General features: G+C 42.5%; 4 protein-coding genes across 6 annotated transcripts; 2 read left to right on the top strand and 2 right to left on the bottom strand.

The window, feature by feature from the left end:
• The first annotated feature begins 3,028 nt into the window (after positions 1 to 3,028).
• On the top strand, positions 3,029 to 8,578 carry tdg.1 (thymine DNA glycosylase, tandem duplicate 1). Of its 3 annotated transcripts, XM_079162488.1 has the most exons (11): positions 3,031 to 3,155; positions 3,800 to 3,871; positions 4,873 to 5,039; positions 5,278 to 5,597; positions 5,705 to 5,774; positions 5,919 to 6,054; positions 6,143 to 6,225; positions 6,344 to 6,438; positions 6,555 to 6,726; positions 7,040 to 7,192; positions 7,818 to 8,578. In XM_079162488.1, exons 2-11 carry the CDS (start codon positions 3,816 to 3,818, stop codon positions 7,943 to 7,945), a joined length of 1,380 nt encoding a protein of 459 aa, XP_079018614.1. In that variant the 5' UTR covers positions 3,031 to 3,155; positions 3,800 to 3,815; the 3' UTR covers positions 7,946 to 8,578. The 3 variants fall into 3 exon arrangements, with proteins under 3 accessions (XP_079018616.1, XP_079018614.1, XP_079018615.1); XM_079162490.1 differs by lacking the exon at positions 3,800 to 3,871 and having other exon boundaries at positions 3,029 to 3,155; XM_079162489.1 differs by lacking the exon at positions 3,031 to 3,155 and having other exon boundaries at positions 3,227 to 3,871.
• A 107-nt stretch (positions 8,579 to 8,685) lies between these two features.
• LOC306698968 (patatin-like phospholipase domain-containing protein 2) lies at positions 8,686 to 13,933 on the bottom strand. The gene is made up of 9 exons (XM_079163469.1): positions 13,607 to 13,933; positions 12,186 to 12,418; positions 12,043 to 12,108; positions 11,106 to 11,315; positions 10,856 to 10,916; positions 10,545 to 10,748; positions 10,216 to 10,342; positions 10,051 to 10,125; positions 8,686 to 9,880 (listed from the first exon to the last, which is right to left on the bottom strand). Exons 1-9 carry the CDS (start codon positions 13,809 to 13,811, stop codon positions 9,763 to 9,765), a joined length of 1,299 nt encoding a protein of 432 aa, XP_079019595.1. The 5' UTR covers positions 13,812 to 13,933; the 3' UTR covers positions 8,686 to 9,762.
• A 500-nt stretch (positions 13,934 to 14,433) lies between these two features.
• LOC306698967 (1-acylglycerol-3-phosphate O-acyltransferase Pnpla3-like) lies at positions 14,434 to 19,763 on the bottom strand (the record flags this gene model as incomplete). Its single annotated transcript, XM_079163468.1, has 9 exons — positions 19,471 to 19,763; positions 18,402 to 18,634; positions 18,001 to 18,066; positions 17,270 to 17,479; positions 16,258 to 16,318; positions 15,951 to 16,154; positions 15,725 to 15,866; positions 15,061 to 15,168; positions 14,434 to 14,830 (listed from the first exon to the last, which is right to left on the bottom strand). Exons 1-9 carry the CDS (start codon positions 19,655 to 19,657, stop codon positions 14,434 to 14,436), a joined length of 1,608 nt encoding a protein of 535 aa, XP_079019594.1. The 5' UTR covers positions 19,658 to 19,763.
• Positions 19,764 to 19,888: 125 nt separating this feature from the next.
• Positions 19,889 to 23,015, top strand: LOC306698020 (uncharacterized protein). Its single transcript, XM_079162162.1, has 7 exons — positions 19,889 to 20,104; positions 20,668 to 20,792; positions 20,882 to 20,948; positions 21,159 to 21,312; positions 21,939 to 22,081; positions 22,188 to 22,298; positions 22,528 to 23,015. Exons 1-7 carry the CDS (start codon positions 19,952 to 19,954, stop codon positions 22,705 to 22,707), a joined length of 933 nt encoding a protein of 310 aa, XP_079018288.1. The 5' UTR covers positions 19,889 to 19,951; the 3' UTR covers positions 22,708 to 23,015.
• Positions 23,016 to 23,409: the final 394 nt, after the last annotated feature.

Raw genomic sequence — 23,409 nt, 5'->3', positions numbered from 1 at the left:
GAAGGCGGAATGATTGGAAGAGACAGCTACTTCCGGGTACCGCTCTGCGCATGTGCCACTACAGGATCCATTCCATATAGGCTGTGCATTCGTGGTAGTGTGAAGAACACAACTGGGAGGGAAATGTGTGTGTGTGTGTGTGTGTGTGTAGGTCCTGAAGTAAAGTACAAACCTGAGGTACATTACAAGATTGTGCATAGTATTTATCTCAAGATATGTGGTTATTGATATATAAAACCCCTCATGGATCAGCTGGAAATTGAATGATCAGCCAAGAGTTCTTTTTTTCCTTCCTTTTTTAAAGCATACATTAAAAATGTGCAATAAACAGATGGATGGAAACATACTTATAGTAGGAAGAGCACAGGTGTAATAGTTCATGGTCGGATCCGTATAAAGAGAGAGTTGCGTCAACAGAAGATCAAAATGCTTGCTCGTCATGGGATTCACATGTACTTCAGATGATTCCAAGAAGTACTTGGAATTTGCATGTGTAGATATTGGTACAAATCGGTACAAACAGAGAGACGGAACCACGAAAGGAAGTTCTTTGTTCTCTGTCACTCATGATGCCACGCCCCTCTCAGTTGATGCCACGCCCCCCACGCTAGATCAGGATCAAAAGTCTGAACTGAAAAAAACCGATGTGAACTGAAAAAAACATTTGAAACCGAAAAGAAAAAGATTTGAATCTGAAAATATAAAATCTGAAACTGAAAAATATAAGAACTCAAATATCAAAATATATATGAAAGTGAAAACTGAAAAGAATAACTGTATTCAAAAAGATTCCAGAACTGAATCAAAATTATACTAAACTTGAACTTTCAGGTTACATTTTTTTTTTCAAATGACCAAAACTTTTGACCTGGATTTAGCTCCATAGATTTAGCTCCATAGATTTAGCTCCATGGTGGGGCGACGAACTTCGGTTAAGTGAAGCCCACTTCTGTATGGAGCCAAATCCAGGTCAATAGTTTTGATCATTTGAAGAAAAATAAAATAGAACTTGAAATTTCAAGTTGTGGTCTTGAACATTGAAAAATACAGCAATGTATTCAAAATAAAAATAAGTGAATGAAAAGTTTTTTGGGGGTTTAGTATAATTTTGATTAAGTTCTGGAATTGTTTTGAATATAATATTTATTTTCATTTTTCACTTTCATATATATTTTGATATTTGAGGTCTCTGTCCTTATCGTATTGGTTGGTCAGGTGTCAACGTGTTGCCAGCCAATCAGAAGAATCTGATGAGAGGTTTTGGTAACCTACCGGGTTCTTAGAGGGGCGGAACTAACGACCAGAGAGCGGGAAGCGGACAAAGGGGAGCCGAGAGGAATGACTGAGTCCACTGTGGACAACTGAGCGCCATCAGATGTGTAGCAAACAGCTAGCTACAGTAGCTAAGAAGCTCATTGACTCATAATGGGCAACTGTCAGTTTTCTTTAGTTTATTTATTTTAATTGATTAATCAAACTTCATTTTCTGCCTGTTAACAGGTCATATTAATCTTATTACCTGTCATAGTTTGGTCGGTATGATTGTGAAACGGGTATTAAAATGCTTTATATGTGTTGTTAAAACAATTTATTTAATGTAGCACCCTGCTAATTTGTTTACATCTGTTTTTTTTTATCATGTATTATTTGGTAGACCAGAAAGGAGAACTTTGCAGTCGTCCAGTCTGCTGGTTATAAAATGGCCTCATGTTGGAGATGTTCTTTGAATGTTAAAATGCTGTTTTTTGTGATGTGTCTTTTTAAGTTGATAAAGAAAGAACCATATTCAGCTAGCTGAACATCTAACAATATAAGGACCTGGAGAGTCGCCGCATGTTGACTTAACAGTTACGTCTGTTTCCTAGTTAGGCTCTGATGACGGTGTTCATGTTCACTAAGGATGGCTGGGTAAAAATAATATGCCGTGGGAGTGGACAAACGGGTATCTACTTTATGTTTTTACACTGTTAGGGTAAGGCAGGAGAGAGGTGTTAGGACAGTGGGCGGGGTGGTTTAAAATCCTGTGATACCACTACTGTTACTACTAGTACTTCTTCTAATCCTACTAATACTTTTTTTACTAATATTTATAGTACAACTACCACTTCTACTACTACAACTGCTATTACTACTTCTACTACAGCTATTACTACGACTACTTCTACTACCAATATTACTACTTCTACTAATACTGTTATTTCAACTACTACTATGATCAGTACTACTGCTATTACAATACTGAGCTACAGAGTGGAGTACCCTGCATTCATCTGGTTGTGGCTCTTAAAATCTCTCAATTTAAATACTCCTGCTAATAAATAATCAAGCCATAAGTAGGCCTATACATTAATACAAATCATTTGGTAAGAGCCATGACTGTGCATCTATATGCACATATATATATATATATGTACCTGTCTGTTGTGTTATTATACCTTTCATGGCCTAACAAGGTTGTCATCTGTTTGAAAACTGTCTAGAAAAAACTACAAAACATCCTGTTGACCATTTTACAGTCTCGTTCGTTCATAGCCTAACATTAGCTTATTTACCTCTGCTGATGAAAAACGTGAAGATGACTTAACTGAACAAAACGTGGAAGTATTATAAACTTGTATTTTTTGTAGAGTAAAGTAGTGCAATGCCAACTTCTGGGCTTGACTCAGGATGACATAAAATAAACTTTTATATATTTATTGGGCTGACAGAAAAAACGTCACCAAGCTGCCAACATACCCTTTAAACAGCACAGACCATCAGCCAATAGAAATTCAGCAAAGCAGACTTTAAAAGTCGAGTAGCTCATACCAATTATACAATAGGTGGGTACGGTTTCGTTAGATTTTGATTTTACTGTGTAGTTTACAGTAAAAACACCATATTCAAACAGGTGTATTGAATGAGAGTTAATAACAGTAAATAGTATTAAATAGGCCCCTTTGCGTTATTTTTCTCAGTTATACTCTGATATATATTTCTTCTCGCACCCCTATGTCTTAGACTTAAGATCGTCCGGTGTCAAAGTTGACCGGCGGGGCTGTCATGTCTTTGTTGCCTCTGTTGCACCTCATATGTTGTGAATAGAATAGCGGGATAGATGGAATAATAACGGTTATACGAACAGAAGATACTTGTTTAGACCTTACCCACAACAGGTACGTCTACGTTTTTTAAATACCGGTAAAGTCTGTGCAATTTATACGCGAGGAATCGGAGTGGACCCGAAACCATTCATCCATGCTAAGGTAGCTGAACAGCTAGCTGTTGGCTAATATTAGCTGCACTTGTGGCACTGCGGCTGAATTGCTTTTTAACAATACAATTCATCTTATGTCCCGGAATACGAAACGTATATGATTTCAACGAGACAGCAACACACTCATATATTTACTTGCTAGCAGTGTAACGTTATTTTAAACCTATTTAAAATGAATAACGTTCACTGGTTTCCATTCGGGTTTAGCTTATTAGTTAGCATAGCAGGTGAAACGTTAGCAGTGTTGTCGCAGAGTTTGCTGGGAAGAATATGCACTGTTGTACTTTTCATGAAGTGGGGCCTATAATGGCTATTTTAACTTTGTTGTATTGTGTTACCGCCATCGTCATCCTTTTGTTGGTATTGTTTATCTCGTGGTTTTACCTTTTTTTTTTTTTTTTTTTTTGCTAACTCCACAGTTTGTCTAAAATGCCCTGGCACATGCATTCAGATTCATATACACTGCCAGACTCTATGCTAAACCACATGTGCATCACCTAGCAATTCTTTTCCTCAATTTGCATATTGATTTATTCGATAAAGTCAAACCACCCAAAAGATGGAAGACAAGCTGAATGGATTCCCTGTTGTCTCCCCGGAGTATCTTCAACAGTGGTGAGTCTTCCTCCACACCTCAGTGTTGGCCGTACACATCATAGCTGCTAACCTCCGAATGGCAAAGTGTGATGAAAATGAAATTAAAGTATGTATGTGTGCCCCTTATTTGAGTTTTGTTTTCACCACTGATGATTTACAGTTTTGTGTCTATTGTTTTGTTTCAGTGCAGGGAAAAATAAAAGGAAGCGTCTCTTTGGTGGAATGATCTTTTCGCTTTTTACAGTGTCTTCATTTCACTCACCGTTGTTGACTGGGAGCTTACAGTGTGGGCTTCCCATCTGGTGTGCACACAACTCTGCACAGTGATCTGTATATTGTCCTTTTTTGAATCGTACACACTCCGGCTCATTAGGTCCACTGCGCTGAAACTAATGCAAACTTAATACAACAGACATGCAATCAATCAAAACTTTCATTCAAACTAAGCTCCACAAATATCTCTAAGTTGTCTCCAACTGAATAAATTAACCAAATACAAGCGTCATCCAATAACCTGGTAAACAATCTGGACCTAATAATTAAGGTAACATAAAGGAACCGATCCTTCATGAGGATTAACTGACTCATGATCATGTTGCATCACAATCCGGTTCATTAAGTAGGTTTTCACATACAAGGAATTTGCTTTGGTGCATAACGGCAAACAGAGAGTAAGTTCAAAATACATTAAAATTATAGAATTAAAATGAAAGAGCTGAACAGTTTAAAATGTTTTGTCCAGAAAAATACAAAATATTGTTCAGCGACTGTGCAAAAGTTCATAATATGATGAATACATAAATAACAAATGTGCCATTGGTTATATTTTAGAATTTATCAAACTGAATTCTACGTCCTCGCTGGTTAACACTATCTAATAGAGAAAGAAAGCACACGGTGCTTCTATTGTTACATAACACACCGGTCTAACTGAGCTTTAGCACTGCAGCACATCCCGCTGTGATTCCACTCGTATTAATACATCGCCCTGTTTGTTTTACAATCATTCTTCCTCACAGGGTTCAGTCTGCACAGCAGTTTCAAGCTCTCCAGGCCCAATATTCAGGCTTCAACCACAACCACCAGTCTCACTACCCAGAGGGGCAGACGGGAGAGACGGCCATGGCAAACATGGCTTATCCAGAACCCATGATGGAGGAGCAGGAACCTGCCAACCCGGCAAAACGTACTACGATCCCCTTTGAACTCCCTCACTGTTTATAGATCAGCTGGTTCTGGGTCAGATCCCAGAGTTCTTAATTTAGTATAAAGTGTTGACTCAGTATGGCAACAATAGGTCTGCACAATTAGACATACATGACTAAATCTGGTGCATAACATTAGCATGCTTGCTACTAGCCTGTGTGTCAACAGATTCAGGCAGGTCTTCCTTTTCACGTCTCCTCTCTGAACCTTTCTTGTAGCTCCAGCCAAAAAAAGAGGCAGAGCAGCTCAACCCAAGGAACCCAAGGCACCAAAACCACCTAAAGTCCCCAAGGCACCAAAACCACCAAAAGTCCCCAAGGCACCAAAGCCACCTAAGGACCCAAAAGCACCGAAAGCCAAACCCGGTCCTAAGCCCAAGAAGGCCGCTGAGGCTCAGGCAGATGGCAAGCAAGAGAAGATAGATGAGAGCTTCAAGAAGGTGAAGAGGAAATTCGACCGCTTCAAGGGAATGTCGGAGGAGGAAGTCATGACGAAAACTCTGCCAGACCTGCTGGATTACAACCTGGACTATGTCATTGTAAGATTCCCTGCTCAACTGTTGTGCTGGAGCCAAACACTGTGCTTGTCAGCAATGATTTTGGGGTTTGTAAGCGTAAAAAAAACATGCACTGCTTATTTTTCCAGATTGGTATCAACCCTGGACTGATGGCGGCTTTCATTGGACGGTGGTTTCCAGGTCCTGGAAATCATTTCTGTAAGTTATCCCATAAGAATGATTTTGAGTCGTAAGTTAAATGTTTTAAATGAAGCTGTGACTGTGACATCATTAACTTCAGACACATGCGTCTGCTTTTGTTGGCCCACAGAGATGAATGACGAGGTCACTTTTACATTTCAGGGAAGTGCCTCTTTCTGTCTGGGTTTACTGAGGAGCTGCTCAACCACATGAGCGACACCGTCCTGCCTGGCAAGTACAAAATGGGCTTCACCAACATGGTGGAGAGGGCGACGCCAGGGAGCAAAGACCTCTCGACGTAGGTGCAAAGACTGTCGCTCACCGTCATGTTCGCTTTGCGGTGACGCTGTGTTGTAACCATTTTTCTTTTGTTTTCATCTCGACAGTAAAGAGTTGCGTGAAGGAGGCAAAATCCTCGTAGAGAAGCTGAAGAAATTCAAGCCTCTTATTGCTGTTTTTAATGGAAAATGTAAGCACTCTACCACCACAGAGCAACGGTTACAATGAAGTTATTCTTTAACGTTAACGTAAGTCATATTTTCTGTTCTTCTGCCCCCCCACACACACCACCACCACCACCACCAAAGGCATCTATGAAATGTTCTGCAGAGAGATGTTTGGCAAGAAACCAAAGAAACTTGATTTTGGTTTGCAGCCACACAAGATCCCCGACTGTGACGTGGTGAGTCCTCGACCGCTTCACTGTCCTCGCGTATCGATGAAAGGTAGCCTCTCAACATGGATTTTTATGTAGATGGCGTTTGAGGTGCTGATCCGACGGTGCTCTCCCCTCCGCAGGCTCTGTATCTGATGCCCTCGTCCAGCGCTCGCTGTGCTCAGTTCCCTCGAGCTCAGGACAAAGTGCACTTCTACATCAAACTGAGGGAGCTCAGGGATCAGCTGAAGGGGGTCCAGAAGCCCGCCGAGATCGAGGAGGTCGATTACTCGTTTAACCTGTCGTTGGCGAAGGGTAAGCACGACGGTGGACGGACGGACGTGTGGTTTGATTAAAGTCATCCAGCCTGTATTTAACCACTTTGTGGCCGGGCAGTTACACATCTTTATTTTCTTAAAGTGAAACTAGAAAAGAAGCATCGTGGCACACTGAAGACAAACTACATATAACCATCATTTAAAAACCGTTAAATGAAGAATTAATGCTCATCGGCAGTGACAGTAGCATCATTGGCTCAATATCTTGTGCGTTTCAGGACATCCTCGTCTTATAATCCTGCGCCTGGTGTTCACTCTTCCCCTCCTTTTTGTTTCTTTTACGTGAACAGAGGATGCCAAGAGGATGTCGATAAAGGAGGAGCAGTACGATCCTGGTTACGAAGATGCCTTCGGTGGAGTGTATGCAGAGAGAGGAGCCGAAGAGGACGCGGCCCAAAGCCAGACCAACGGTCACTGTACGTTCTCCACTGCAGAAACCACAGGTAACAGTCACTCTGCACGCTTTATTAAACACGTCCAGGTAGATATTTGAACCATCTTTTAAGGTAAATGTTTGTGCTCAGCTGTGATTCAGTCGGCTTGTTTACATGAACTCAAAGGAATACTTCACCCACAGAAGTACCATTTGTATATTAATTACTGTGTTTTTTTAATTCTTTCACCGTAGAGGCATGCAAGAAAGATATTCTTTAAGGAGTTAAAGGTAACACGGGGTGAGTAATTGATATACAAATGGTTAAGTATTTACTTTAGTAACCAGCATGTACATTTTAGATTCTTTGATCAGGGTAGACAAACCTGAAATCTTTTCTTTTCCATGTAGGAGAGTTTCTAACCAGACCAGCCCGTCCTCCAATAACCAAGTCATTCTTGCAAAATAAAGTCTGGGGGGGAGAAATCAATTTGTGTGTGTGTGTGAGAGAGAAACGGGACTAACTACCGGTAAACGTGTGTGCAGCATGAACACAACGATCTGTTCTCCCGAAGTCATTCAATATTTACAAATACTACTGTATCATTGGTCTGGAGCTGCTATCGTGCATCAATGAACGTAATAGACTTCAGTTATGTGACGTTATCTTCAGTCTGAGTGTTGTCTGTCTTCAGAGGGAGCACAGGAGGCGACCACGTCCCAGATACCAGAGGGCCAGCTCCCAGACGGACAGTGGATGACCCAGTCCTTTGCAGACCAGATCCCAGACATCGGCGGGGCTCCAAAGGAGGCCCCCGTATAAGGAAAAGACTTTAGATCCTTTTCTTTTTTATTAGTGTCCGAGTGGAACATACACACATAGATGGACTTTTTTTGTAGCGTTTTTGCAGATTATTCTCTCTGCATTTTCTTTACTTTCTTGTACTAATGTATGATCATCTTCACGGCAGTCTTTTTTTTAAATATGTGAAATCAGGGACTTGACAATGATGCTCGACTGTCTTTGAAGAAGGTCATGTATTTAAGCGTTTGTGTTGCCTTCGTACTGCACGATGATGCAGTGAGTGTAAACATTCACGTCTACCGTGTTGACGGTAGATGAACCTCCAGGTGGTTTGATTGATCAGCCTGAGCCGTTACGTACGATCCTCTGTGATTTGGGGATTTTAGTTTTACCCTCATGGTGCTATGAACTGACCGCGATGCAAAGTGATCACTGGACGAACTCATCATGCATGTTAGAGATTCCACACAGGGAATTCCTGGCAAGCCTTTCAACATGTTAGTTATATTTTCATCTTTTATCATCACCTTTTTATTTTTATTCTGGACTTTAGGAATTTTAGAATTACATTTTGTATGTTTATGAAAATGTCATTCGCAAGGACTTTTATGAAAGGTGTCCATTAAAATGTCTTGATGATGCCTTTTTCTATATTATTGGACTAGCGTTCAGTCATTTCATTGTGAACTGATAGTGAAGATAACCGAGGCGTTTTGTTGTGTGGAGATTATATTAATAACAGAAAACAACATTAAAGACGAGGGTTGACATGCAGCAAAGGTTGTGCGTGAGATCGTGAAACATGTAACATGGTTTGCACATTCAACACAGGATTGAAACGTCCAGTTTGTAGGATTTAGGGGGATTTATTGGCAGAAATGGAATATGGTATTAATATGCATGTTTTCTCTAGGGTATAACCCCTGTGACTAAGAATCAGAGTACGCCAAGTGTCCATGGACAAACCCGAATCGAAATCTGCAACCTCACCCCTAGATGCCACTAAACTCTACAAACTAGACCTTTTAAGTTCAGCCCGACTAAAGGTGATGGTATACTCGCTCTGCTGTCAGGGGGCTGGGCTGCTTTTAAACAAACGAGAGGAATTAATCAAGATGTCAAAGGTCAAAATCAGCTGCAGGTGAAGAGGTCAGTGCATCAATTACTTTCATTAGCAGCATTACAGGAGCTTGTCACAGACTAAACGGTACCGTGCAAGTCACATAAGAGATGGATAAAGTAAATAAACAAACATCCAAATGTTGATATGAAAGACAGATCTATTCTTGCGAGGGTTTGTATGAAAAGTACAGCTATGTCATACCACTAACAGTATTTAACTGAACCTAGAAGAAGGCTCCACATTTACGTTCATACATTCTAGATGAAAACCACATTCAGCACCAACTTTGGTTTTCTTGTCGACTCTGGAAAGTCTCTGGAATGGTTTTATGAACCGCGTTCAACATGCTGGTCCTTCAACAACAAGGCATGCTGGGTAACTTTGATTCAGATCAGGGTACATTACTTTAAGTGTGATCATCTCAGTTCATTGTTGAGCCAATACTCGCACGAGTTAGACGAATCCAAACAAGCATTTCTTCTAGAAGTGTTGAGAGATCATAAATAAATATCAGCAGAGCTGCTCTACTTCTGATTCATCTGACATGTGATACATATTATATCCCATTCATAAAGGGTTTTACATTTGCGGTTGGTTTCTGGTGGATGAAGTGTCCGTTTTACTTCTGCGGTTTAAAGTCTCCTTACCACACGCAGGTGTAATGGGGCTGGGGACGTTGGATGGACCTAATGTGAGGGAGAAGAAGTCCAGGTTAGTGTTGTTGTCCCAATGAAGAGTTTCGTTGGAATTTGGGGTGATTGTTGAGGTCAGCGGTTCGATATTTCTGTCTCCTCCTGTCCGGGCTCTGAGGTCTTGAGTTAGAGGAGCTGCTGCTCACCGGAGAACACAAAGACAAAGACCAAAATAAGCATCTTCAGATGTCGGACTTTTACGATGACAAAGTGCTGTGTATGTAAATACCAAACCAATAACTGAGATTAAAATGACTCATTTGATAAACTCAAGGTTACGTTCAGTAAAGCGTTCTCAGTGCACAGACCTGTTGGGGCCTTTGCCTTCGCCGCTCCATGTCTGCCGGCAGAGATGTGAGGTCGACGTTAGCAGTGATAACGTGCTGTCACAATAAAAGACCAACAGAGTATGAGTGTACAAACTCAAGGTGATGCTACTGTGTGCCGTTGGTCCAGTGTTCAATCCACTTTACCTTCTGGTGAGTAAGAAGATCAGCTCAACGGGCAGCATGAGGAGGGTCAGGAGACACATCAGCAACTGGGTGACCCGGGACCACTGAGTGTCTCCACAGGGACTGTCCCTGCAGGCCTCGCACAGCACTAACACACACACACACACACACACACACACAATTTACCATTAAAATACACATCTACAGTAGTGATCTCCATATAGGAGCTTCACAGGAGCATGTGGTGGTTCAGTGTGTATACATATATTCCTCTCCGCTTACCCTTTTTTAATGCCAACTAAAACCTTTGTTTTGCAAACCTGTGACCTGCTGACCTCTGTCCTCCTTACCTTTCTTGATGCCTGCTGGGAGATTGTCTGTGACGTGCAGGCCCAGCCTCCAGTGGTCTTCCTGCTGATGGCTGTGTCCATTCAACAGTGTCTTCTTGGACCCTCTAGCTTGAGCCACTTCCTTCACCAGCTCACAACAAGCCGGTTTCACTGCGTCCGTCTCCGCCATCAAACTGGACGGAACACACCGTGCTCCAAGCAGACCTGTGACAGACAGGTAACTCATAACACGCTTTAGTCGTTACTACGTGGTGTGTGCTTACCAGACAAAGCAAGGACTCAGTGAGGAGGATGAAGGTGGAAGAGCTCACCTCTTTCTCTCAGGAAATGAAGAGCATCCATGTAGCCGTTGTGACAGATCTCTGCCAGCTTCTGTCAAACACAAAAGAGGAAACCATGAAGCTTTGTTTGCTCATCTCAAGTTACATTTGTCTTTTAACCTGAATTCATTCATTTTCGAGGTGTGACAGAGAACCGACGTAGAGATTGTATGTCTGCTGTGAAAGCTCTGTTAATTAAAACATGTTCAAACGTCACTGTTTTAAAGAAAAAAGCACCCACCTCTGGTCTGGGAGGGAGGAAGGACGTGCAGATCCGGTGCACATTGCCGGTGTTGATCTGGATGCTCATGTTGCCGTAGTGCGCCTCGAAGAAGTTGAAGGTTCCCTCTCTGGGGCAGATGTCGCTCTCGCCAGAGAACGGGGCCATGGTGATGGTGTTCCTCTGCTCAAACAGAGGCATGTTGTTGCTCAGGGCTCCATCCATGTAGTGCTGATGAGAAAGAAAGACACATGACTGAACGAACCCTGCATGACTTGCATGAACTCTATCTTTTTATAGAAGAGGCATGTGTAGTGTTGCAATGGAAATGGATTACACGGTAAAGACTTATTTGTTCGGTGCATTCAAGGAATTATTTTACATATAACTATCTTTTTTGGTGTGCTTTCATCTCCACCTGTGCATTTTACTTCAATTAAAGATGTTCTACATTACCCAGAGGACTTCTGCAGGTGTTGACGCAAGATTCGATATTCAGAGTATTATTATAGAGGCCAACATTCATCTGAACAAGAGAATGAAGGAGTGTGAACATTTAGCTATGACTTCAAATGTGATGTCTTCTGGATGCAATGCATTCTGCTCTGTTGAGGCAGAAGACGCTGGTGTCCGCTGCTCTATATTGGTTGTATGACTTGTGAACATGGGTGAAGAATGGGCAACTCTAATAAGTCTCTCATCCTGCCATGAAATTAGTTTTAAAACTATGTTTGTAGCTAAAGAAAATGCCTCGCTGATGGTCTCGTTTACTTATGCGGGTCATACGGAGGCATCAGAATTAAAGTCATTGTTATAAAAACGTTCATCACAGTTACTTTAAAGCCCCAATTTATAGGATTAAACCAAATCTGATTAGAGGGATGAGATCATATTGCATAACCATTTCCTTCTAATCCTCTCACAAAGACTTCAGAATACAGTATATATACCTACTCACCACTCCGTGGTATGAAGGTGGGGTGAAACCGCAGTAAACAGGGAAAAAGCAGCTGCACATCAGAGCCTGCGAAGGTAGAACAAAACTTCAGAACAGGTGCCGTGTGCAAACATTTCAGTCCCCCTCCTCCTCCTCCATTCTACCTGAATGAGCTCCTCTCTGCTGCCAAACTCCGACACCAGGACGTTCTTCCCATCAGCCAGTCTGGTGAGGGACACGCAGAGCTTTCCAGAGGCCCGAAGGTGGGCGTCAGCCGGAAGCTTCTCCAGCAGGGAGTCCCGTACTGTCCGCAGCAGACTGAAGGTCGGGTGGAAAACTCCCAGAGTGTGTTTTCTGGCCTCTTTGGCCAGAGTCAACACATCAGCACTGAACTGCTCTGAGGAAGGAAGATGTGACTAGTGAGGAGTCACGGCTCATGAATGAGTCCGAGTCGATAACGTTCAACCTTTAGTAGAATCAACGTTTGATATTGCTTTGATATTTTCTTCAGCTATTTGGGGTTACTTTTTTGATCTTGGATATATTGAAGAAGCAAAAGTTGTACCCCTGACTCCCTGAGCGCCTAGTCTCCGAGCTGCAAAATGCATTCTGGGTAATGAAGGAAATCTTTGGGGCGTTGTTTGTTTCTTATCTCACTGCTCTTTGGTTGTTATTGCTTTATTGCTTTACAACGGCAAACATACTCTTCAATACAAACACAGATTCAATTGAGTTCAATATAATATCGTCTGTTTCTCCTTTTTGGGGTTTCGCCACCATTCACTGTCATTTATAATGTTCATATTCTTCAGTGTTGGCATCACCTTCATGCGATAATTAAAACTAATGGTGCTCAAATTCTCCTCCTATTCTTTTATCTAAGACGCCATTATTACTCGCAGTTCAACGAAGGTTACAAAAAAATCCTTTAGTGACATGAATCTATGCTCTCATGCTGATTATTGTACTGTAACACGCTATTGATTGATATTTCCACACGTGGGTGCATTAGAGGACAGCGAGTGACGAGTGTTTCCCCTCGCTGGGCCTCCCTCCGCTGCTCTAAACTCAATGCGACCTCTGGAATTTGCTCAAACTATTGCATGAACTCTGCGTGTGTGTCAGTGAAATCATTACTACAGGCGTACACAACAACACTTGCTCTGAGATAACGTGTCCCTGAACCTTTCTGAATGACCATGCACTTCAACTACTGCAGGAGGAAAAATAAAAAACGTGTGGTAAACATGTCAGAAGTACAGTAAGTGTATAAGAAAACAAACATAATGTCATGTTACTTTAATAATGTTTGGTTTTAAAAACACACAGCGTTTAAACTTTACATGTTCTTTAATATGATCATTGTAGAGAACCATACTGCCACACTGCCAATGAATAACTTAATGAATAAATCAATTACCAAATTACTTATTTACCTGTTTAGGTCAGATTTAGTTGTCTTTAAACATTATAACGAGAGGGAAAATACATTATAAACTGTAACCTCAAAGCATTTGTTGATCATCACTAGAGAAACAAATGTCAGACAATAAAAGTCATCGACTGCAATGTGCAGCAAACTCACCGATGGGAATCCCAACAGTCAGAGCTGCAGCCACGAGACAACCAGATGAAGCTCCACAGATCTTAGAGGCTCCGTGAACCAGCTGTGGGACCCGCTGCAGGATACAGCTCAGAGCTCCCAGGTAGTAAATACTCCTGAAGCCACAGCCTGCAAAGGAGATGTTCCACTCCTCGTCCCAGTCGAACATCTTCTCTGAGGTTTCCATCAACCTCAAAGCCACATCGCTGTCGCCTCCGCGGTCTCTTCAATCATCTCCTAGAGTTCAGCAGGTGCACTTGGATTCCTATCAATACTCAGACATTGCCTTATCTCCGCTGCATCCACATGTAGAACGGGCAGTGCTTCAGTTGGATATGCTTTGCTATTGCCAAACTCACTCGGCTCAAATGTCACATGTTTCAAAATAGAAAGCAGGCTGGAGTCCCTTCACTTACGAAATGTAATTAAGCCAGCAGCATGACATGTGATACTGCTTTCATAACTTACTTACTGTACATGACAGGAGGGGACGACAACAACAAGCTCATTCAGAGGGATTTCTCCTCTTGTACCCACCAGCTGTTAACTTGTTGCACATCATCACACAGAGAGAAACAGACGTACAGGTTCAAACGATGCATGTGAAGCAACTAACTGAAATTGAAATTAATTATTATTTATCTTAAACCATCGGTGTGTTATCAAGTTCCTGAACTATAAAAAGACGGTGTCGGACGTAGATAGAAGCTTATCTCAAGATAAGTTGTATCTGATAGAGATTTCATTCACGACAACTCACTGATAGTGTCTTTGATAGTGACATCACAAAACACAGAATCGTTTTGAATTCATTTATTCAACATCTTCGCTTTCTCCTCTTTCACTGCAACGTTAAATACAGTTACTTGAATGCCGAAAGGACAATCCTCCTTCTTCACGGGGGTTTGAAGGTTGCTCGGATGCAATATTTTGCGTCCATCCCACAGCTCCGCCCATACCCCGCCGCCACCTGCGCTTTTGGGCGAGTCTGTGGCGTCGTCACCGAACCCAGAGGCGGGGCTGTCGGTGGGTGTGGGGGGGGGAGTCAGAGGCATGTGGTCCAACTCCTCATGTGTATCCCAGGAGAGGGTAAGACCGGAGGTGGGAGTGGCTCCTGGGGTCACTGGGAGAGCGTTCAGGTCTTCTTTTCTCGGATTGAGGTTGAGGCCTAGTGGCAGGCTTGTACATCTGCGCAGCGACGACTCACTGGAAAAAAAAATCACACGGCGGAGACAAGGATTCATCTTAAAGGGAGGAGTGGTGGTGGTGTGTCAGTCCGCCACTTTACCACTTTAAGAAAAGTTCACAACAACACGAGCATTCAGCCAAGCGTGAGGGCTTTTTCTCAGGCTTTGGAATTTGCATGACACAGTCTGCTCATTTTCTGAAATGATTATGAATGTTACGTTATCATGATGAATATTAAGACTGCATACCGGTCACCGTCCGTCACGGTGTCCTTCCAAGCTTGTTTGTACATGTCTCCAGCCATGCTGCAGAGCCTGCTCATGTCCCTCGGTACATGAAGGATCCAGCCCACAAGTCTAAAAAAGTCTTGAAGAGTCAAATATATATAAAAAAGTACTTTTACGTGACTAAAATCAGAGCTAGTCTAATAATCTATATACATATTTGACTAAAGTGAAAGCTGCAAATATTAGTAAGGAATTGTTCTAATTGTGAAAAACAGACATAAAACGTGTTATCTTTAAGGATTTATGTACTTTCACATGAGTTCAAAATGGAAAAGAAGAAGACAGGAAGGAATAGACAGACAGAGAGAGACGCTATGATGAAACATCACACAACATATTTATTTGTAACTACACAGAGAAATCAGACTATCCCAGAAAAAAACACCATCATCCCTCAAATATCCACATGTAGTTCATAGTCATCAACACATATTGGTCAAAGTGTATTTGCGGATCATCTGTAGCATCTGTTGCAGCCTGTTTGGACTACAGAAACAGACAGGTGGGGGGCTTTTGGCACCAAGATGACAAAGACGGTGATGATTTGACGATGTGGCTGCAAGCATATTAGAAATCATCTGGATGTGGTACTGTACCAGGTGGAACGCGGGCTCATACACTTTACCTCTGGGCCAGAGAGAAGGCAGATTTCACCGGCAGAGTGCAGGGGATCTGCAGGTAAGAGGTCACCCTCTTTGGCAGGTACTTGGCCATGTGGGACAACAGACCGCCGGCAGTATGCGTCTCCCTACAGGCCTCGCACAACGCTGACACAAGTACAGTTCACAGCATTACATGTGCTCCTCTGGCTCAGTGGTAAACTATTGTTTCTTTGGTTTGAATCACCTTACCCTTTTGGATATTAACTGGGAGGTTTTCTATGAGCTGTGGATCCAGCCAACAGTGCTCTTCCTCGTGTGGTTTCTCTCCATTCTGTTGCCTGCTGTCATTGGACTCTTCATCTTCAGCCGGGTGCTCCGCCTTCAGCCCACAACAAGCGGGTTTGGTGGAGTCCGTCTCCAAACTCCTCAGAGGACACTCGCTGCTGATCAGATCTGTGATGGGCATTTAAATTGAGATGATTTCTGCAATAAGAAGCACCGGATTATTGATCTTCAGCTGTTTAACATGAATATTCAACAGTGATCGTGTCCTCACTGTTCTCTTGAAGGAAGCGGAGAGCGTCTGTGTAGCCATTCTGGCAGATTTTAGCCATCGTCTGTATAATCCAAAAGGGGCTTGGTGAGGATGCATCTAAATATGCTTGATCTTCACAATATTGCAGGCATGGTATGGTGCATTGGTATCAAAATAAAGAGAGTTGTTGTATATTTGAGGTTGCATTTGAAATTGCAATTTCTGACCAGAAGAGGGCAGAAAAGAAATGTACGAGCCATGCTATCTCTCAGCCAAGTTTTGGTTCCTGCAGGACTTAAATCTCCTTTGAAAAGGAGAAGAAGCAACAACAGGTGGCCCGTATGCGTGGGTATTGATTAGTGTTGAGAATCAAAAAATAGCATATATTAGTACCAGAATAAAACCCATTTTAATGAAACCTTTTTCTTACAGTAGAGGAAATATGGCTCCCTTAGCTACGTCAAGCGTCTAAGAATAGAGGGTGTCTGTCTTATGATGTACAGATTGTGAAGCCCCTTGAGGCAAACGCGTGATTTGTGAAATTGGGCTAAAAAGATAAAACTGATTTGCCTTGAAAGGGCAGAAACGAGGAAAGAAATGACAAATGCACAGAAAACAAGTGTTTCACATACATCATATTAAATTCAATACTGTATTCTATTAAAGGAACAGTGTGTAGTAGTATGTGTGTGTGCCTGCGTGTTTTCTCTAGGATATCATCATCCTGAAAATAAGAATCGTTGTGTTTTTGTTACCTTAGAATGAGCCGTTTATATTCACATATGGAGTAGCCGTACGCCATGTTCCTACAGTAGCCCAGAATGGACAAACTAGATAAGGACAGATGTGTTTTTGCGTCGGCCACCGTAGTTCTCCTTCATGCACAGTTGAAGTTTCAGTTGGTTGCAATCTGAAACATCACCGCTAGATGCTGCACACTAGATCTTTAATTCAAACTTTTCAAAATGTCTGGTATAAATGAAAATGGCTGCGAGTCAGTAGCTTCTGAAACGCGGACCCCTCTGTGTCTCACCTCAGGCTGCGGGGGGAAGAAGGTGCTGGTGACCCTGTACATGTTGTCTGAGTTGACCTGGATGCTGACGTTGTTGAAGCGCACCTCGTGGAAGTTGAGCGCGCTCGATCGAGGGCAGAGGTCGTTCTCTCCGGCGTACGCGGAGAACGTGATGGTGTTTTTCAGGTGACACTGAGGCAGGTTGTCACTGGCGGCACCGTCCACATAATACTGAGTGGGAAAAAAAAGGAGCATGTTGATCAGTGGGTAGAAAAGAGAAACGCATCCATTAAGTTCTCAAGTATTCAGAATAATGAACACCGTTCAAGATATTAGGCGCCATTCCCACGAAGAGGTAATAATCAACAGATTATGCAATAACTAAATAAACATGAATGATATACAATCCTCTGCATACAATTACACAAAATAAATAAAAGTATGTGACACACATGTGTCATATAAATATATATATCTTGTTTAATAGCAGGGACTAGTGACCATAAAGTAAGACACATACGCATCAAATCTGATTCATTTATTTTCTTAATTTAATCTCAGGGAGGCTGCACTCATTCAATGTATGCTTCTTGAACTCAGTCTGGACGCAGTTGAGAGGGAAACTGTTGGCCATTAGCAAGTACTAAATGATGCTGAGCTGTAACGTGGTACAGACTGAGCAAAGTTCACCATAAGCGCCCCGGCTTAAGAGGAAACATTGCACGTCCTGTACAGCTTGCTGGTTCACTCACCACTCCCCGGTACGTAGGTGGAATAACACCACAGTAGAAAGGCACGAAGCAGCTGCATACCAGGACCTGGAAAAGCCGGACGTTACTGCGGATTACTTACAGAAACTCAAACTCCCTGTGCAGACACAATAGAGCAATGGTTAGATCAGATATGACAGATAAGACAATCACTCCTCCAGTCCTGGTCAAGGAGGGAACACTACACTTCCTCAGTAACAGTCTAATCTGTCTAGTCAGCTGTTCACTATCTAGAACTTGTAAACAGGGATGACTGTATCGCCAAAGATCCTATCTACTGTTTTTCTTGTTGCTGTTGGCAATCAGGACACTGAACTGTCGCCTGACCCGAGAAGACTTTATAAAAAAACTGTCAGCTTAACTCCCAAGCTGTAAAAATATACCTGAATGAGCTCCTCTCTGCTGTCAAACTCAGACACGAGAACGTTCTTCCCGTCAGACACTCGGGTCAGGGACACACAGAGCTTCCCGGAGGCTCGAACATGGGCGTCTTCTGGAAGGGCCCCCTGCAGAGAGTCCTGGACTATCCGCATCAGGTTGTAAGCCGGGTGCAGGGGCCCCAGTTTGTGCTTCCTGCCCTCTTTGGCCATGAACATCAAATCAGCACAGCATTTCTCTGCACACAGTAATTAACAGGGCTTGCATGTTTAGAAGCGAACACAGCGGAAAAAGCGCTTCATGATTAATCATGACTTTAGAGGATCTTTGAAACAGTGATTCTGTCAACTTAGGACTTTTAAAGTTGCCTCATTAGATTTAACATATGTCATGCTTTCCTTCCTTTTGTGCAATCAAAACTTGTGAAAGTAGACTATTGGGCACTTGCATCAAATAGTTGATGGAAACTGTTTAAAGTACTGTTAAAAGTAATATCTATTGATGTCAGATTGTGTCTAAAAATTCACCTGCATGGCTAATACGCCAAGGTTGATGGAAGGCCATCTGAGGTAAAGAACACAAGTTTGTTGCTTTTGAATTCAGAAAAATCTGAGGTGTTTCAACAGATCAAAATGTCAGCGGAGGCTTTTTGGTAGGCGATGTCCATGAGGGGACCAATGAGGTCAATGTGGGTACAAGGGTACAAGCAAAGTGATGAAGATGAAGTGGACACAATGAATCCATCATGGAAGAGACAGAGGAATCACCCGGAAACACAATTTCAAAATCTATATTTTAAAGTAATTAGGGGACAAAAGAAACAAAAATGTAGTGTGCTAGAATTACTCCCCATGGTGTTGACAGTGGCATTGACATTGGGGGATTTATCAAATTACAATGCTGTTTGGTGCATTAGATCAATGCTGAATAATATAATAAATGTAGTCCTTCAAAAAGGCAGCTGGAATATTGCTTCCTTTAAACCCACACGTTTGTTTATTACCATCGTAGCGTTGAAACGGCAGATTTTAGAATGGAGTTTGGTCAGACAAGAAGGGCGCTTCGGCTCCTCACCTAGGGGGACTCCAACCGCCAGAGCAGCGGCCATCAAAGCACCTGCAGACGATCCATAGATTTTAGAGGCGTCTTGTATGAAACGAGGGAACCTTTCAAGGATACAGCTGCTGGCTCCAACATAGTAAATCCCCATAAAACCGCATCCTGCAAAGGAGATGCTCCATTCCTTCTTCAAATCAAACATGTTCTCTGATCCCACCAGAGAAACTAACCAGTGATAGCAACAACTTGTTGAAGCGTTTATTTAAAAGGATCACTGTTGGCCCTAAGCTGCCACGTTCACATCACCTGCAAACAGCCTCCAAAGGTGACAAGATAACCAAACTGGTGCGTAATTTCGCACAATAGGAGCTCTTTCCCCTCATTGGCTGAACAAGGTCACGTGACAGCAGAACGTCACGTGACCTCGGAAGGTAGCTCGCAGCCAGAATGTGCGTCCAGCAGCTCAACACACGAGATCGTGGCAGACGCACTTAAAATGAGCATTCCGGTGGTTGACTTTGGTGCCTTCAGCCTGAGTGAGGAGGATGTTGCTGACGAGCAGATGCGCAACCTGAGCAAAGAGCTGGAATCAGCTTTCACTGAAGTTGGCTTCGTGTTTCTGAAGAACACTGGAATCACCCAGGAGGAAGTGAGAAAACGGCAAATAAAGTTTCGTTTGTTGCAGTAATAACTTACTGAAAAATACTCCGCTGCAGGCAAAAGTCATGCATTGAAATCCTTACTTAAGTACAAATGTTGAGTATCAAAAGTCTGTCTTGCTATTATTATGTTTCTGGATTAATATCACTGCTGCATTAATGTGAGTGTTGCATTTCACTGCTGTATATGTTTAAGGTTGTGCTCATTTTAACTCCTTTATATGTGTTAGGAGTCCTGTTTTCAGCTTTGTGCATTTTCCAGCTGATCCAAGACGCCTATTAAAACGTTTATTTAGCTCTTAGAAGCAGGACAGTTTTTTAATCAACCCATAAAGGAACTTTTCATCCTTCCTGTAAGAAAAACAGTCAAAACCACCAAATTAGGAGTGTCTCACTGGACAGGAAGAGGATAAAAAAATGTAATCTGTAAAAGTAACGAAAGCTGTCAGTGGAGTAGAAGTATAACGTTCCATAAAATGAAAATACTCAAGCAAACTACCTCGAATTTGTTCTAAAGTAGTAAAATGTCTTTTCTGCTGGTGTGCTTCGACAGGTGGATCGTGTTATGACCCTATCCAAGACGTTCTTCCTGCAGCCAGAAGAAGAGAAGCGACCCTTCAGCAGGAAAAGCTTCGCCATCAGTCCCAACCACGGCTGGGTGGGTCTGGAGATCGAGAGGTGGGGACCAGAAGAATGAACACAAACACACTTCTCATCTGCACAGTTCAGTCGTTTCAGAATTAAATCACTGTTTGTTTGTTTTTCAGGTTGAATCCTCGTCGCCCTGCGGACCTCAAGGAGTCATTCAACGTTACTTCACTCGATCCTGACATTGTAATGACTCATTGTTAATGTTTGATTAGAGATTGATCCCACTTTACAAGTTACTCTATAACTAGAAGCTCTGTCCTACTTGAATGTTCACCAGAGAGCAGAGGTCAGTTTTCAATTGTCCTGCCGAGCCCATATCTTTGTTCCCTATCAAAGCTGCAGATACATTTTCCTAAACAGTCACAAATCAATATCAGTTGTCCTCTGCTGTAGAAATGGCCATCGGGTGCTGTAAAAGGGTTCCAGGAGATCCAGGCCTCTTTCTTCCAGCGCTGTAAAGAGCTGAGTCTGCGGGTGCTGAGGGTGATGGCCCTCAGTCTGGGTCTGGACCCGGAGGTGTTCCTGAGCGCGCACCGTTTCCTAGGAAGTATGTACACTCGACAGTCAAGGAGTCTTAATCGGAGCTGCGTTCTAAATGACATACTCTTTTTTTTTTTTTTTTTTTTTTAACTTTTAGTTCATAATGCAGCTTACCTTACAAATAATGTACTGTTGGATGCAGTGTGCATCCAATTGGGACATACTACTACCTCATAACACCTTAAACTTTGACCCTCTTGCTCATACATCTGCTGAGCAAAGGATGGCTCAGAAATGCGAGCGGATGTTAGAACATCCTGGTATTTCTGGCGCACTGCATTTGACACACTATGTATTGGGACTCAAATAGTATGGGTATTGGAAAGCACAGCTGCTGATATGTGGCTCTGTGAGCCACTGTTTATCTGCATGGAGTCCATTCAACATTGCGTTCTGCTATGCAGGTGAAAATAAAGACATCTGCTCACAGCAACAGTGCTACAGATGTGGCCAGATGTTCCTAGTGATTCAAACTGTCCTCGCTGATGTAACACTCGCTAAGTTAACGTTGCCAAGCCTCTTGTTCTTGTACCATAGAGCCACGAATGCCATAACTCCCAGTGTAGTGTGGATCTGAGGCACAAGGTACGCGTTTATGATGCTAACAACCCAGTGTCGTCGTGTCTCCTCCAGCTGAAGGGAACAGCACAACACTGCGGTCTCTGTACTACCCAGCAGTAAACCACGAGAGCGTGAAGGAGGGTCAGCTGCGATGTGGGGAACATTCAGACTACGGCAGCATCACCCTGTTGTTTTCCAGCTCTGGGGGTCTGCAGGTAACACCGCCGAGAATTACCAATCGGGACGTTTGTTTTGATATTTGTTGCTATGAGAGAAACCTCCAGGCGTGCAATCCACCGGACGGTCTTGTTATAACTTCAGGTGCGGAGGCGTTCAGGTGAATTCATCTATGTTCCCTCCGTCCCCGGAGCGGTCCTCATCAATGTCGCCGACCTGATGCAGCGCTGGACCAGCGATCACTTCGTCTCTGTGGTGAGTTTGTTTTACAGTTATATGGTTTACAGACTCTCTCCCTCAACCTCCCAACGCTCATATTATACGTGTAGTTCATTTTCATTCCTCCAAATGTTCTATAGATATATTATCTTGATTTCTTTTGGCCAGGATAATTCTGTGTTAAAAGATCTAATATTGTGACAGCCCTAAGTGAGATAAAAAAAAAAAAAGATTTGCGTCATCATGGTTGTCCGCTCTGCCTCAGGTCCACAGAGTTTTGCTGCCCCCTGCTGGAGACTCCAGCACACGTCAGTCTCTGGCCTTCTTCGTCCAGCCGGATGACGAGGCTCTGATCAGCTGCTGCGACGGCTCCAACAAGTACCCCCCGGTTACAGGAGGCGGCTACCTGGAGGAGCGCTTCAAGGCCTCGTATGGACAGAACTGAATGTCCACCCATCACTTCATTCATACACAACTGATGATCCCGTACCTGGAAGGTCTTTAGATCACACACTGTTTTTACAGTGAGCCCAATGTGTACGACTAAAAGAAGAGACACAAACCTCAGACCTGCAAGCTCATTCATTTTATTGTCCACATTCAAACCTTGTACAGTTTCATGAATTCCTCACACAGGACGTCGGGTTGTGGGAAAGATGTAACTGCTCGTTGATCAGGAAAAGAGAAACTATCTTTGAGTCCTTTACTCTCTCTGATCTGTTTTATTAATATATATAATCAAGTTTAAATTTCCCATCTCGACCTGCTACGTTTCATTTACAGTGGTGTGGAGAATAAATAAATTAAGAATTATTCCATCATGAAAAGAAAAACACAAATTCACAGACAAGCTCTCTGCACACATACAGCAACTTTGGAATTCATACGATTGTCACTCTTAACACCAGCACAATTATATTACATTAATAGATTTAAATATATAATTATGTGACTTTATCTGTAAACATCATGTTATTCAATCATTTGGTCCTAAAGATGGATGCATTTTATGTAAGTATAAACTTTGTAAAATAACAAATAAAACAAACAAGATATCTAAAACAAATAAAATACGGATGCTGTTTCAGTGTGGACTCCTAAGAGCTGATAGAACAGTTGAGATGTATTAGAGAACAAAATCGACTGA

Source organism: Pholis gunnellus (assembly GCF_910591455.1).
Source record: "Pholis gunnellus genome assembly, chromosome: 7".
Taxonomy (NCBI): Eukaryota; Metazoa; Chordata; class Actinopteri; order Perciformes; family Pholidae; genus Pholis; species Pholis gunnellus.
The sequence above is the reverse complement of the archived record's forward strand: the minus strand, read 5'-3'. Positions and strand labels throughout refer to the sequence as shown.